This window comes from Haliaeetus albicilla, chromosome 5 (genome assembly GCF_947461875.1).
Source record: "Haliaeetus albicilla chromosome 5, bHalAlb1.1, whole genome shotgun sequence".
Lineage (NCBI taxonomy): Eukaryota > Metazoa > Chordata > Aves > Accipitriformes > Accipitridae > Haliaeetus > Haliaeetus albicilla.
In genome coordinates this window covers 20604081-20618472 of record NC_091487.1, presented here as the reverse complement: position 1 = coordinate 20618472, position 14392 = coordinate 20604081, and the positions used below count along the sequence as shown (strand labels likewise).

The window sequence follows — 14392 nt, the reverse complement described above, 5'->3', positions numbered from 1 at the left end:
ATAAAGGAAGAGCGACTGACATCATGTGACTGGACTTGTGCAAAGCATTTGATACCGTCCCACACAACGTCCTTGTCTCTATAAATTGGAGACATGGATTTGACGGATGGACCACTCGGTGGACAAAGAATTGGCTGGGTGGTCGCACTCAAAGAGCTGTGGTCAACAGCTCAGTGTCCAAGTGAGACCAGTGACGAGTAGCATTCCTTGGGGGTCAGTATTGGGACTGGCACTGTTTAACATCTTTGTCAGCCACATGGACAGTAGGATTGAGTGCACCCTCAGCAAGTTTGCCAATGACACCAAGCTGTGTGGTGCGGTCAACGTGCTGGAGGGAAGGGATGCCATCCAGAGGGACCCTGACAGACTTGAGAGGTGAGCCCATGCAAACCTCATGAAGTTCAACACGGCCAAATGCAAGGTCCTGCACATGGGTTGGGGCAATCCCAAGCACAAATACAGGCTGGGCGATGAGTGGACTGAGAGCAGCCCTTCGGAGAGGGACTTGAGGGCATTGGCTGACAAGAAGCTAAACGTGACCCAGCAATGTGTGCTTGCAGCCCAGAAAGCCAATTGCATTCTGGGCTGCATCAAATGAAGTATGACCAGCAGGTCAAGGGAGGTCATTCTCCCCCTCTACTCCACTCTGGAGAGACTCCACCTGGAGTACTGTGCCCAGCTCTGGGGACCCAAACGTAAGAAGGACATGGACCTGTTGCAGCAGGTCCAGAGGAGGGCCACAAAGATGATCAGGGGGCCGGAGCACCTCCCCTGAGGATAGGCTGAGAGTGCTGAGGTTTTTCAGCCTGGAGAAGAGAAGGCTCCACGAAGACCTTATAGCAGCCTTCCAGTACCTAAAGGGGCCTACAAGAAAGCCAGAGAGGGACTTTTTACAAGGGCATGGAGAGATAGGATGAGGGGTAATGGCTTTAAACTGAAAGAGAGTAGATTTAGATTAGATGCAAGGAAGAAGTTCTCTACTGTGAGGGTAGTGAGACACTGCCACAGGTTGCCCAGAGCAGCTGTGGATGCCCCATCCCTGGAAGTGTTCAAGGCCAGGTTGGATGGGGCTCTGAGCAACCTGGTCTAGTGGAAGGTGTCCCTGCCCATGGCAGGGGGGTTGAAACTAGATGATCTTCAAGGTCCCTCCCAGCCCAAACCATTCTATGATGCTACAATACATGCCAGCATATAAGTAAACCTTGCTTTAAATATATAATGCAATTTCTGCAGCTTGCTAAAGCAAAGCTTTATCCTGAAATTGAGCTTGAAGATTTTCATAACCGTAATATGCTAAATAGAGAATATACATGTTACTTTGTACCATCTTAAATAGAACCATAAGTTCATACAGTAAGATAAAGTACTAAGCATTATTCTAAGAACTTAACTGCATGAATGTCTTAGCACCTAAACATAAACTTGGCTAGTTTTGCACACCTTCTTAATAAACTCAGGTTTCAAAAAGGCATGCTAGTTGGACTAGAAAAGTTACGGAGCTGTAAAGTGAAAATAGTTGAAAAATATAATGAAAGCTAATTTTCTTTCCAAGATTTTCCTTCGTATGAGGAGAGATGCTTTCTCTCAAATGAAGACTATTGATTATACTTACAACATTGATTCACTGTGCCAACTTAGCCTGACTGAAATAAAACCTTTCAAATCACTTGCAGAAAACAGGGTCATGATTTTCCCCTCACTTAGCACACTCAGTGAACACACTAAATAGCTTCATTTTAGTGTATGTATCAGCACTGGGAAGGAAGGCATAAATATTTCCTTTACTACTAGCCTGAAACTTGACAAGTTGATAAATTTGTGACAGGGACACAAGAAATACCAGTTTTTCTAGGCTGACTTGGTGGGGTTTTTTTCCATTATTTCCCCCCTACTGGACAAGCAACCATCTCCTAGTGTTGTAGTCCTTCACACATAGCTTCACTAATGATAACGTAACAGACAGTAGAAATTTTAGCTACAACCCTCTCTGCTGTACAGATTACTGTGTATTTCCCCTTTTGCTTGGAAACACAAGTATTACCTTAATACCAAGAAAAGGTTTTTGTAACGGCATGAAGTATGTAGCTTGCAAAGACAAGGCAAAGAAGGAATAATTTGTATTTCTACATTCCATATCCTGAAGAGCTGTTTCTTAAATATTAAGAGTCAACATCCTTGCCGAATACAAGCTGTACTTTACAAAAAGAAAAAAAAGGGGGGGGTGGGGATGAGGGGGTGTTATAGAGAGCCTTACATAAGATTACACAGAACAAGATCGATAGAGCTCTGATTTCCTGCACTAAAACAGAGGGTCACCTTTATTTGCATAAGAAGGAAGAAAAATAATTCTATGTAAAGACACTAACGCCATTGAAATAAATTGGAAAAAATAGGGATGATAAACAGGATTAAAGTTACAGGGAGAACAAGCAGGTTCTAGATGCAGACTCCTTCAGTGTATCTTTATTGGCAGCTTTGCTCCACTTAAAGCCCACACCCTTAAAATATTCTCATTTTGACCCATTGATATGCAATCAGATAAAACAGCTTCACCACCAGTTGAGAAATTAATCATTTTTCTCTGCTCTTAGATGCAATTTCTATTACTGTTAATGAACACAATTTACATTGTATTTGCTTTTCACTTACATGGCTGTTAACCAAGGAGTTTTGTTTTACTTTCATTAATATAAACATTAGTCCTTAAAAAGTAGGACATGACTAAGGAGTGTGTAACTCGTATTCCACATGATAACTAACTTATTTTTTTAAAAAGTACACCAATCCTTTTTTTTTTTTAAGCTTTTAATAGCACTGTAGAATGTATACTTTAAGAGCCACCCAAATGCACAAAATAAACATTTGCTATCAGATTACAGTGAAGGCTTTCACAACCACTGTGTGCTGGACTTGTTGAACTCTATGTGATTTATATTTAAAGAAACACTAGATCATGCTACAGCCCTCTTTTAGACATCTTGTGCCACTCTACAGCCTCAACAACTAACACAAGGTGCGCAGCAAAGGACAAGAGATTAGCTGTGTCCGGAACAGCGTGCTCTGCTCCTTCAGTAGTGAAAACAATCTTTTTACTGCACTGGAAATGAAAACTCCTACAAAGGAGTGACTACACTCCAATCACTCTCAGGAAATAATTGGTCCACTCAAGGACCACTACCATTTGGAAAGACTTGAGTATCCTGATTAATGTTTCAGGAAAAACCACAGACTCCTAAACACCTACCCTTCTTACTGCCTGAAATGAACTGGAGCAGAGCTTATGCATCATTCTTATAGATGTGATGCTTCAGGAGAAGCAGTGGGATTTTGGATTCTCTGCTCAAAAGAGCAGAGTCAGTAACACTGTAACAGAAGGCCGTTGCAAAGAGAGAGGAAAAAGTGATGTATATCATGAAAGGGGGAAAAAGAATGGATCTTGGCAGAGAAAAGGTAATGAAAGGAATAGTAGGAACAAAATTATAACAAAAGTGACACAGGTTTAAACCTCTTATTACTGAGAAGAGTTTACCAACAGCTATTACTATCAGTGTCTGAATTTCTTCAAACCACTGCCAGTTACTAAAAAAGTATTGTCGTTGTTCCCTCCTTCTTTCAATCTCACTAGAACCAGCAGATGGTTGGTTCATCATCAGGGCCTCTAGCTGTTAGAGTGGTAACAAAGTATTTTTGAAATATTAACTATTATGAGATTAAGTATGTTTTATACAGCAGATGATGAAGCAGTAACTCCAATGGGAAAAATAATTCACAGTTACCTGTGTAGGGTAGCTAAACTAAATCAGATATATTAAGAAAGTAACATTAATTAAGAAAAGCTCTGCTACTTATGGATTGTAAATACTGCTTTGCACAACTTCCCACAGTGACTCCATCTGGATAACTTAGTTAAAAAAAAAAAACAAAGAAGTCTGTGTTATTTTTTGTTTTGCACATAGCAATGGCCCAAAGGGGAGGAAAGGGAAAATCAGGATAGAAATAGCAGGGTTTTCCACCATTTTTCTCTCATGCATCAGTATAAGGCTGTAGAAATTAAATAAATCTTTAAAAAGATCAGCCTATATAATACCATGACTACAATGAATGAAGCTTTGCAGAAAACCGCTACCTATGAAAAGCTCAAAATCTAGTTCTCAAAAACATCTCTAGAAAACAGAAATCGTCAGCTAACAACACTGTCTTTCCTATTTCTCATTCTGTATCAGCACACAAGCCTGAGAGGGACTTGGGGCAGTTTGAATTCCCACTCCTACAGGCACCACATCATGATTCCATCATGCAGTAATGTCACAACATCATCTTGTTTTTCTTAGGTTGTTAACTTGGGTGTAATTAGGTCTAAAAAATTTCTTTAAAAGGCTTGGTTTTCAGTGACACATTCAGCCAAATGTGTGTTTTGAACAGATCTGGTTAAGAACACTGATGCTTCTAACCAGAAAGACTGAATTGTCACCTAATGGCATACTAAATTTATATTAGGTGAAAGTAAAAGCTGTTACTCCTAAACTTACTGACACTTTCTAAACACTTCCTATTTTCTTTCAATTAACAGTAGTGGCAGGGGTGGGGTTTCAACAGGTAGAGTCAGAATAACTTGGTCTCTAACTGTATAGCATGCAAAAACCTAACTGGTTTAACTGTGTTACAAACAAGTAGGACATCTAAAGTACTCCTGAATAGCCCTGGAATTTGCAAGCCCATCCTTGAAAAATACTGTTTTCAAGAGCTACAGTGTAATTTAAATGTGTTCAAAGTAGGAGTAATACTTGTTTATAATTCATCATATTTCATTTCACTGGTAAAATTGATGCAACCATAATAGCTCTGAAAAGCTGTTTGGAAATATCACATTATAAAGACCTTTGGTGACCTGGGTCATTCCTGTGTGGGTGAACATCTATTCAATAGTTTTACAGTGTGTCTTCAGGGCTCCCTCTAATTTCTAGCCATTACAACATCTTGCAGATGAAGCCTAGACACAAATAGTGCAAAATGAAACAAAGCAGCAGCTTTAACTAGTCTCCCATCCAGCTTGTCTGATGAGACACCTCACAGATCACAAATTTTGTTACCAAGTCCAAAATTGATTTTATGTACATCCATGTAAAATCCTGGCTATCTGAAATACTTTCAATAGTTTCAAATAAAAAAGAAAGCCAACAATTTTTTTAAAAGCTAAATGATGAGATGTACACTACTAAATGTCCAGCAGCCAACTGATCATCCATTACACAGGGAGTATTTCATCTCCCTGTTAATATTGAATCAGGGTAGGGACATAAAACTTACACTTGAAAAGAGTTAAGCAACTACAGCTTACTGAGATAGTGTAAAAACAGTTGAGCTTCAGGAACTGACTCTGGGTGCATACTTGTAGCTCCAAAAAAACAGAAACAAAGCATGCTTACTACATTGGGATCATGGTAATTACAGTGGGTTTTCATCTGGTCCGAGTAAGTTCACAATTGCTTTCACTTCTTGATCAGCACAAGATCCAAGACTCCACTTGCAAAAATACTGTCAGGGTACTTTTTGTTGTTCAGAATGGGGGGAGGCATTGACTGGGGGAAGGGGGGGCACTGACTGCCTGTTACATTTGGAGGGAAAGCCTTCATTTCTACACCTCCTGTGGGTCAGATATATAAAGATGAATGAAAAACAGTCAAGTTGAAGCAAGCAACAGCCACATTTGAAGCATGTGATTGGGTCAGGCAAGTTTATGGAACCTACTAATTAAAATTTAGAGCTACTGTAAAAAGAAAAGTTAATGAGCAAGTCTTACACACGTATCCATTCAGCAGACAAGTCAGTAACCAATCTCAGATTTAGTCTACTACTTTTGCAAAATATTAGCATCATATGATGAAACCCAGAACAGGAAAAACAAGTCAGCTGGTTGCATGCTTTCCAAACACAACCTTCCCATCAAAACAAAATGGGAACTAAGAATCAAGACATTATTGTAACCAAAATTCATTTCTGGATCAGACCCATTTCTGTAACAGACCAGTGGAAGTCAGTAATACAAGGCTGTATACAAAGCTGTAAAGATAAAGCACTTTTTGCATACCAAATACAGGAACCAAAACAACCCTCAGAATAAACAGGGCTGTCCAAAAAAACTCCAATTCATCAAAAGTGCAACAATAGCCCATAGGAATCTTCCACATGATAGGAGATTCATGATTCAATTAAAGGGTTGAAGCTGTCACTAGGACAACAGCCCATGTGATTTGATGTGGGTTCATAGGAAAGATTATAGTATCAATCCTTTCATTGCAGGTAAGAGTATAGAGAAGTAAAGCTTTGGCTGTGCTAGTTACAAATAAGCAAGATGAAGACAAACTATGAACAAACCACCAAGAAAGAAAAACAGAGAGAACCCCCTACCCAATCACATCGACCACTCCATGGAGCTCAGAGTCAAGCAGCAAGACAAAGGAAATGGGCTCCCACAGTCTATCGCTGGCTATGATCCTCACCTGCTGCAGACCGTGCTTATCCAACGTGTATCTCAACAGCTTTGGGAAAAAAAAGAAAAAAAAAAAAAAAAAGAAGAGCAAAGAACAGAGAGAAGGGACAAATAAAAAAAATGTTTTTCAAATTGCCAAAAAAGTGTATTGGGAAAGGAAGAATCTTCTTCAGCACTATTTGAACTTATTCCAAAACTAAATCATGTTCCAGTTCTTGTTTTTACAACTTGGACAACAACTGCTACACCAAACAAAATGTAATAGATTGTCAAGCACAAAGTGCCTTCAAAGAAAGACACCTTCTTTCTCTACCATGCCAAACCACAACGTACATGACAAAAGGAAAAATTTAAGACATTTGTTTCTTATTTTCTTACACACACAAAACCGCAGATAAAGACAAAGCATATCATATTTCGTGCAAGATACTCTATTCGCAAGCCAGCCACTTAGATGTTACAATGTTGAGGGTTAGGCCACAATGACGACACACAGGGCAAGGACAACTGAATTATAACTTACAAACCTTGTGAAAGCACAGTAAACATTTAATTAAGAAAAGGAGGTGATTCTCCCTATTCTCCCTGCTCATCAACTATTTCAGTTTAACAGAGAAGCAACACAAATGAGATCAGCTCTTCCTAAACACAACCAACACAAGAAACAAGAGAAACCCCAGACACATACACACCTTATTACGCAACTGCATAGTAGTCCCTAGAGACATTTTAAGGCCTTCAAAGTCAATGAAACAAACCTAAAATGTCACGTAAGACTGAGTCTAACAATGTAGTTTCTTGAAGTCCAAAGGTTCCCTAAAGAGCATTTGCTGTACTTGTCAATTCAAATAACATCAAATGCCTACCTACCTTCAAATCACTCTGTATATTTCTACCATATATAATCTTCTCTAACAGAACACTATCTGCAGCAAACAGTGCTGCAAGACTTTTTTTTTCCACCGATCAGAATCTGAACTAGCTTATGTGCAGTCTGACAGTAGCCTGAAACCTCAAGATTTCCTGCCCCAAAGTCTTAAGAACCTTGCCTGAAGACAATGTAGTACTACAATGTAGTATTACTTCTGCATCGTATTTTCCCATTACATCTTGCATTAGAATAAGGCAGTATTTGGTTTGCAGACTTAACATACACACAAAGGCTAAAGTATTTAGTGATTAGGAGAGGTCCCTGATGACTAGAGAAAAACAGTTTTAATGCCCGTCTTCAAGAAGGAGGATCTGAGAAACTACAGGCCCATCAATCTAGCCTCAGTCCCCAGGAAGGTTACAGAGCAAGTCTTCCTGGAAGCCATTTCCAAGCATAAGAAGGATAGGAGGATGACTGGGAATGGCAGCATGGATTTACTAAGGGCAAATCATGCCTGATAAACATGGTTGCTTTCTACAACAAGATGACTACCTGTGTGGGCAAGGTGAAATCAGTGGATATCATATGCCTTGACTTTAGCAAAGTCTCCCACCAAGGTGGATAGAAAAGTCCAACCAGGGTGCAGTTGGCTAGCCATGTCCCCATATGCTGATATTAGGGCCAATACTGTTTGATGTCTTCAATAAAACTCGGGAAGTTCACATTTTGCTTTGCTTGCACACACAGCTTTTGTTTTCCCTATTAAGCTATCTTTATCTCAACCCACACTTTTTCCTCACTTTCACCCTTCTGATTCTCCCCCCCCATCCCATTGACAGGGATTGAATGAATGGCTGTGTGGGGCTGAGCTGCCTACCAGGGTTAATCCACAACAACAATTATATGTTGAAAAGGAGGGCTGTTATTTAGAAGGAACTAACAGACTGGAAAAAACAGGCTGACAGGAACCTCGTCAAGTTCAACAGATGCAAACACAAAGTCCTGTACCTGGGACAGAATAACCCTTTGCAACAGTACAGGCTGTGGACTGATGAAAAATTCAGTTAGGTTTAAGAACTTAAAAAAAAAAAGAAGAGTGTGAGTATGGTCAAACACATGGAATATGTTGCCCAATGGGGTTATGAAGATATCAAAGCCTCAGCACCATGATCTAATTGCACCCGCTTGATGCGGGGGGGGGGGGGGGGGGGGGGGGGAGGAGGGGGGTGTTCAACCAGATGTCCTCCAGAGGTCCTGTGCAAACCAGGTTAGTCAATAATTCTGACTAATTACAGAAATAATTTTACCTAATCCCCAGAAATAAGAAAAAAAAAAAAAAGACAAGGCTGTCCTACCAGTAATATCTATTGGTTTAAATTGAGACAAATGTTACAACTTAAGATCAGTTACATAAATCCAAAATAAAGTTTCTAGCCTGTGCTTTTAACTATGCAATACAAAAATCCTGTCTAAAACAATGGCAAAAGCAGCATGGTCCAAAATCATAAAATAAGTTCATAAGACAGTATTTTCTATAATTAATCTTTATTCTTCTACCAGCTTAGCATAGTCTTAGACAAGTCAATTCATCCTTCTCTCTTACAGCTAATGTTTTCTACCTCAGAGAGAGCAAACAACAGTGAACTGAACTTGTTCTTCCTATTGCACTGAGAAAGCACTCCTGGATCATAAGACTGATGATTCCTCTAAAGCTGCAACCATATTAACTATGAAAATCAACAGAACAAGAACCAGTTACTTAAAAGCCATAGTAATTGACAAATAGCTCTTAAATACATCCCCCATGTTCTTTGTCCATTAAAACTTACCATGTTTATTGTTTTTAAATGACAGACACTAGGAGACAGGAAAAAAAGATAAATTGAAATGGCAGCAATTATTTCTGCTATTTGATCATTGTATTAGAAAAGATGCATGCTGCATCAACTAGAAATAAAATATGATTTGTTCTGTCTGGTAAATACCGACAAAGGCAGATTTTTTTCCACCACCCAACATACAATTACTGTCCACTAATAATGACTTACAAGTCAAAGATAACTTAAATAATTGAGAACTATGGAAAAACATTTTCAGTTTGTCTACTTCTAGATAAACATCAGAAAAAAAAGACTGTGGAATATATTCAAGTCTAATTGTGTATTGGCATATAGGCCTTTAAGAAAGGACTTGCCAAATAGAGCTATGGGTTCTGTAGGCTTTATTAAATACAGCAAACAAAATCCATGCCTAACACAGAAGATGTAGTACTGAGTCATAATACATCCTGGGAGAAAAGCAATATGAATATATACTATACAAACACAGAAATAGCACCCATCAAAATAACACAGGAAGACAAGTGAAGATGGTCTTGCAAACAAAATAAGGAAGCATAACATAACAGTTTAAGACTTGAGCTAACTATATTACAATTTTTTTTTCATTTTCAAGCACTTTATGAATACCAGGTAAGTAATTTGATTTAGTAGCAGATAAAGGCTTTTTTCTTTTCTTCTTCTAATGAAATTCCTGTTTTCAATGGCAATTGCTGCAACTCATTGGTACGAAATGATGGAAAGCAGTTATGTTCAGAAGACCACTCCTTTAACCAATGAAATTGAAACACACTGAATGATAACAGCTTAGTAGCCTTCGTTCTAATGAGAAAATATAAAGTCCTCCATCTTTTAAAACATAAGCCAGCAGACCAAATATGGAGGGGAAAAAATGGACATAGAAACTTTACCTTAAATCTACCTTACATATGTTTCAGATTGCAAATGGTATTTTAGGCAGGGATAAAGCTCATGGGGAGCAATGGTATCAAGGTAAAAGTCACCTGATGCGAAAATGAAAGGAAAGGAAAAAAAGAAAATGAAAGGAAACACAAAGAAAGGGAAAGGTCAGTTACTTTTTGTGGATGGATGTCAAAGCTATAATTTCAATTATCTTGATAATTTCTAAATAAAACAATATAAATTTAATCCCAGGTTTCCATTCCAAAATGGAAGAACTAAGAAAAAGTCACAGAGAGGGTTATACTTGAAAAGAGATTACAGAACAATGTACAGGAAAGGATTTCTGAGAAAACAATTTAGGACTATTTAGGAAAACAGATTGACTAGTAGATTTTGCAAACAACTAGACACAGTTATCTAAGAGACATACAGATACAGTGTACTTTCAGCAACTTTCTGAACCTGAGCATTTGAATGACAGACACCTAAATACCGTTATTGTTCTCTAGGTCAGCAAGAACTCTGTTTGGTAGTTGGTGCCTTAAAGTCAGCATGGGCTGAAAAACATGGTGTTCTCATTTTGTACTAACCTTAATTTCTTAATAGGTAACAACACTACTGCACAGGAAATAGTCTCCTAACTCTTCATTTTTTCTGATCAGCAGGGCTGGGGGAGTTGGAGAAAAATCTGTATGACATTCAAGAAAAAACTCTGACAAAAAGAACTTTCATCTTAAAAAAACCAACTAAAACATGTCCGTGGTCCTAAAGGCTACAAACAAAAACAGGCACTCCTAGCCTTGATTCTGTCAAACTCTAAGAAATATGAACCATACACACTCAGTTCATTCATTCTGCAAGTTTCATTGGCATGGAAATCATAACTAAAACATTTCCTAATGTGCTATAACTTGCTGAGGTGCAAATCTTGCCTAACTTAAAGTTATATGTTTTTAAACCAAATGAGTTACTCAATGCTGGCATTATAATTGGTATTTCTCAAGCAGCCACTTCCAGGTGATCAGTGTTACAAGTTCAACACATAAGCAGGGATCTTATAAAAAACCTGCTTAACTGACTTGCTATAACCTTTGAACCATGCATTAGTTTAAACAATTATAAGCATATCACACCCCCTTACATATAGATGAGGATAAATGGTACACTAGTGACCACAAGCACTTTCTTATCAGAGTAAGGTTAACAACAGAGGTAAGCAAGTTAACAGATGTAACACAAGTGAACAATTTATACACATATAGGTCATTTCCACCAGGAATGTGCTATAATTTTTAAAACTATTTATAGTTTTGAGAAATCTGAGATTATAAAGAAAGCAAGGGCAGCTATTATTCTATTACCAAGTCAGTTGATAGAAGCAAGGTAGTAAAAAAGTGTATTATGGAGTGAGAGTGCAGGCAAACAATCAAGTTGCCACTTGCCAGAACTACAACAGTGGGCATTCCTAGCTGCTAAAATTGAGATAGGTTGTATTAGTTTGTTTTTAAACTTTGGATGCTTGTTTTTACTCCTACTTTACTATCTGTGTATGTGCTTCTAACACTCTCTGTTATCAGATATAAGGAACAAATAGAAACTCCTAGCTTTAGAACATGACCAGAAAAATATCAAGCAAAGCATATGTAACAGGGAATGCTGCAATCATGGGAAGTCCAAGGGTTGTAAGTTCCAGTGTGAAAGTTCAAGTTCACCTGAAGTTAGAACTGACTGCAGACCAAGAATTCAGTCCTAAGGTTTTTCTGACTTTGAAGATGCACATGCAGATTAGCTATAAGTCTCCTGTCATTCGCTAATGCTAAGATAAGAAGCCTAGAACAGAGCTCCTAACTGAACACTTGAAAGAAATGATGGAAGAGCAATAAGGCTACCTTACACATGTACTAAACTGAAAGAAGATAGGAAGACAGGAAAGAGTAATCAGTTATCACTGTACATGAATGGCTAGGAAGTATGAAATAAGAATATATGAATTCTCAAAATGAAGACTGACTTACAGAAATGAAACAATAAGCAATGTGTAAAACTCCTCCCTTCTCCCACACTTACCCAACTACCTCAACAGCATCATTAAGATAGGGATCAACTATCATCTCCTTTGAAATGTTCCAATCTCCATCCGCAGCGATGATGCCAATGTTCCTTAGACCCAGTCTGTCCAAAGATTGTCGAAGTACCTTAGTAACAGATAACACCACTTAAAGGACAGCCTTCATCAACCAGACAATGTGAAGATTTAAGACTGAAAATAATTTAAGAACTGTAGGAGTTGGTGGAAGCTTTTGTCTTCAGACCAAGATGGGTAAGAAAAGTTCTCACTTCTCAAAGGAGAGCCATAATGACAACTAAGACAAAGTTAATGATAAGTATTTTTAACACTGAAGGGTTATCCATGACATTCAGATAGCCATTACACAAAAATGGGCTTCTCATCACTTGGATTACTTTTGACACCCCATGTGCATACAGGTACTCTACTCGGACACTCTCAACTTAGTGATTCCATCCACTGCATGCATGTAATTCATTATGATAAATCCATTACTCATAAGTAAAGTCAGTCACGTTAAGTTGATCTGAAAATGATGACTGGCTGGAATGTGGAAGTGGACATACCTCCACAAGTGATCAGAAGTGAAAGTTAACCTGATCCCAAAAAAAGTATATTGAGAAAACAGGAACTGAAGTTTTAAAATGGAAAAGACCTTGTAACCATGCAGGTCTCTATAGGAACAGAAATCTTTGCCAAACATCTGTCTTTTTCAAGTGAAGAGCACCTAAGCATTCTTTTCACAGGCTATTTTACTGAACAAAAAAAAGATCCTTGATGTTGTGTCTGATATTTAAGTTTACCCATTACTTGGCTCTCATAATGTCTCGCTAATTTTCAAGAACATAATGCATAAAACTGGAATTGCATATTTACAACAAAGCTGAGGGCAGTCAACTTTGAATTCAAACATCCAGCAGAAGAGAATTCCTGTTCTGTCTTTCCAGCTTCTCCTTACTAGTTCACTGTCAAAGATGATAAACCTCTCACATCTGCCTGTGGAACTTCTTAGACAAAATACACCCAGGCAAAATATAAGCAGCTCTAACAGCTAAGAATGAACCAAGGGCTGATGTTATACAAGCATGTTTTATATGAACACTCATATTTAAAAAAAAAAAAATTTAAAAAAGCATTTTCAGCAGCTTCCACATACAGTTGCATCTGAAAAAGGACATCAGTCCACAGTCTAAAATCCTTTTTTCAATCTTGGATATAAAGGAATGATGTACTATGTGCTGTATGTATGCATGCATGCATATATACATAAGAAAGTTTTTTCCAACCATTTGAAGATCAGTAAGCATGAATCCTTAAATAATTTCTTGTAATAGCCCTCCAGCAATGTGAAGGAGAACAATAAGCATTTCTATTTTGACGTGTAGTCAAATTAGGACACAAAGCGAAGTCCAAGTGTTGGTGACAATGAAAGCCTAGATCTAAAAGACAAAAAACTTACTAAGAAGAAAAGTAGCAATGAAACTCTGTTGAACTGCTTGAAGCCTTTGAAGCATAAAGTTTACCACAAGAAAAATTCATAATGGTAAAAATACTTACAGTAAGGTCCTTGCAGTTTAAAGCTTTCTAGCTAGATAGATATTTGGAAAAACTGCCTAACCATAGAGATAGTTCAGAAGAACAAAATTACTAGAAAGATTGCAGAACTTCCATGTTGAAACGTAAGTACCAAGGAGACAGAACCGTAGACACTCAAAATACACTCCATAACAACATATGCAGAATGGTTCCCCCACAGCCAGTATTAAATTTTATATACAGATACTCCTTAAAGTTTAGGGTTAGTTTAAGATGACCATATTTAAAAATATAATTGGAAGAATAGGATCTTCATGAATAAGAATTTATAAGCAATAGAATCATAATTTCTTTTTTCATTTTTTCTGCTTAATAAGAAACATAACTAGTGTCTTCGTGGATGAACTAACTAAAATAACTTCTTACAAGTAAAAATTTAGCAAGATAACTAAGAGCCTATGTCATGTATTTGTCAGACATTACAGAAAATGTTTGGTGTACATTGGCACACTTCAGTAACTAGACCTTTTTCAAAATGGCGGACTGCAAATAGAACTATTGTGCTGATTAGAGAATAGATACACTATGCAGTGTCACGTGGCAAGAGAATGAATGGTAAAACCGGTGTTAAATAAAAAGCCTTGTATCAATTAATGTACAGTGGAGGGAAGGCTGACAACTTTTCA

General features: G+C 37.9%; 1 protein-coding gene across 4 annotated transcripts in view; it reads right to left on the bottom strand.

Moving 5' to 3' along the window:
* Positions 1–14392, bottom strand: part of GALC (galactosylceramidase) — a 43577-nt gene that overhangs the window by 17145 nt on the left and 12040 nt on the right. For 2 of the 4 annotated variants that reach the window (XM_069783706.1, XM_069783703.1), the window contains exon 7: positions 6409–6539. In XM_069783706.1, the coding sequence (XP_069639807.1) occupies positions 6409–6539 (131 nt within the window). Of the gene's footprint in view, positions 1–6408; positions 6540–12169; positions 12298–14392 lie in introns of all 4 variants that reach the window. The other 2 variants (XM_069783704.1, XM_069783705.1) reach the window with 1 other exon arrangement.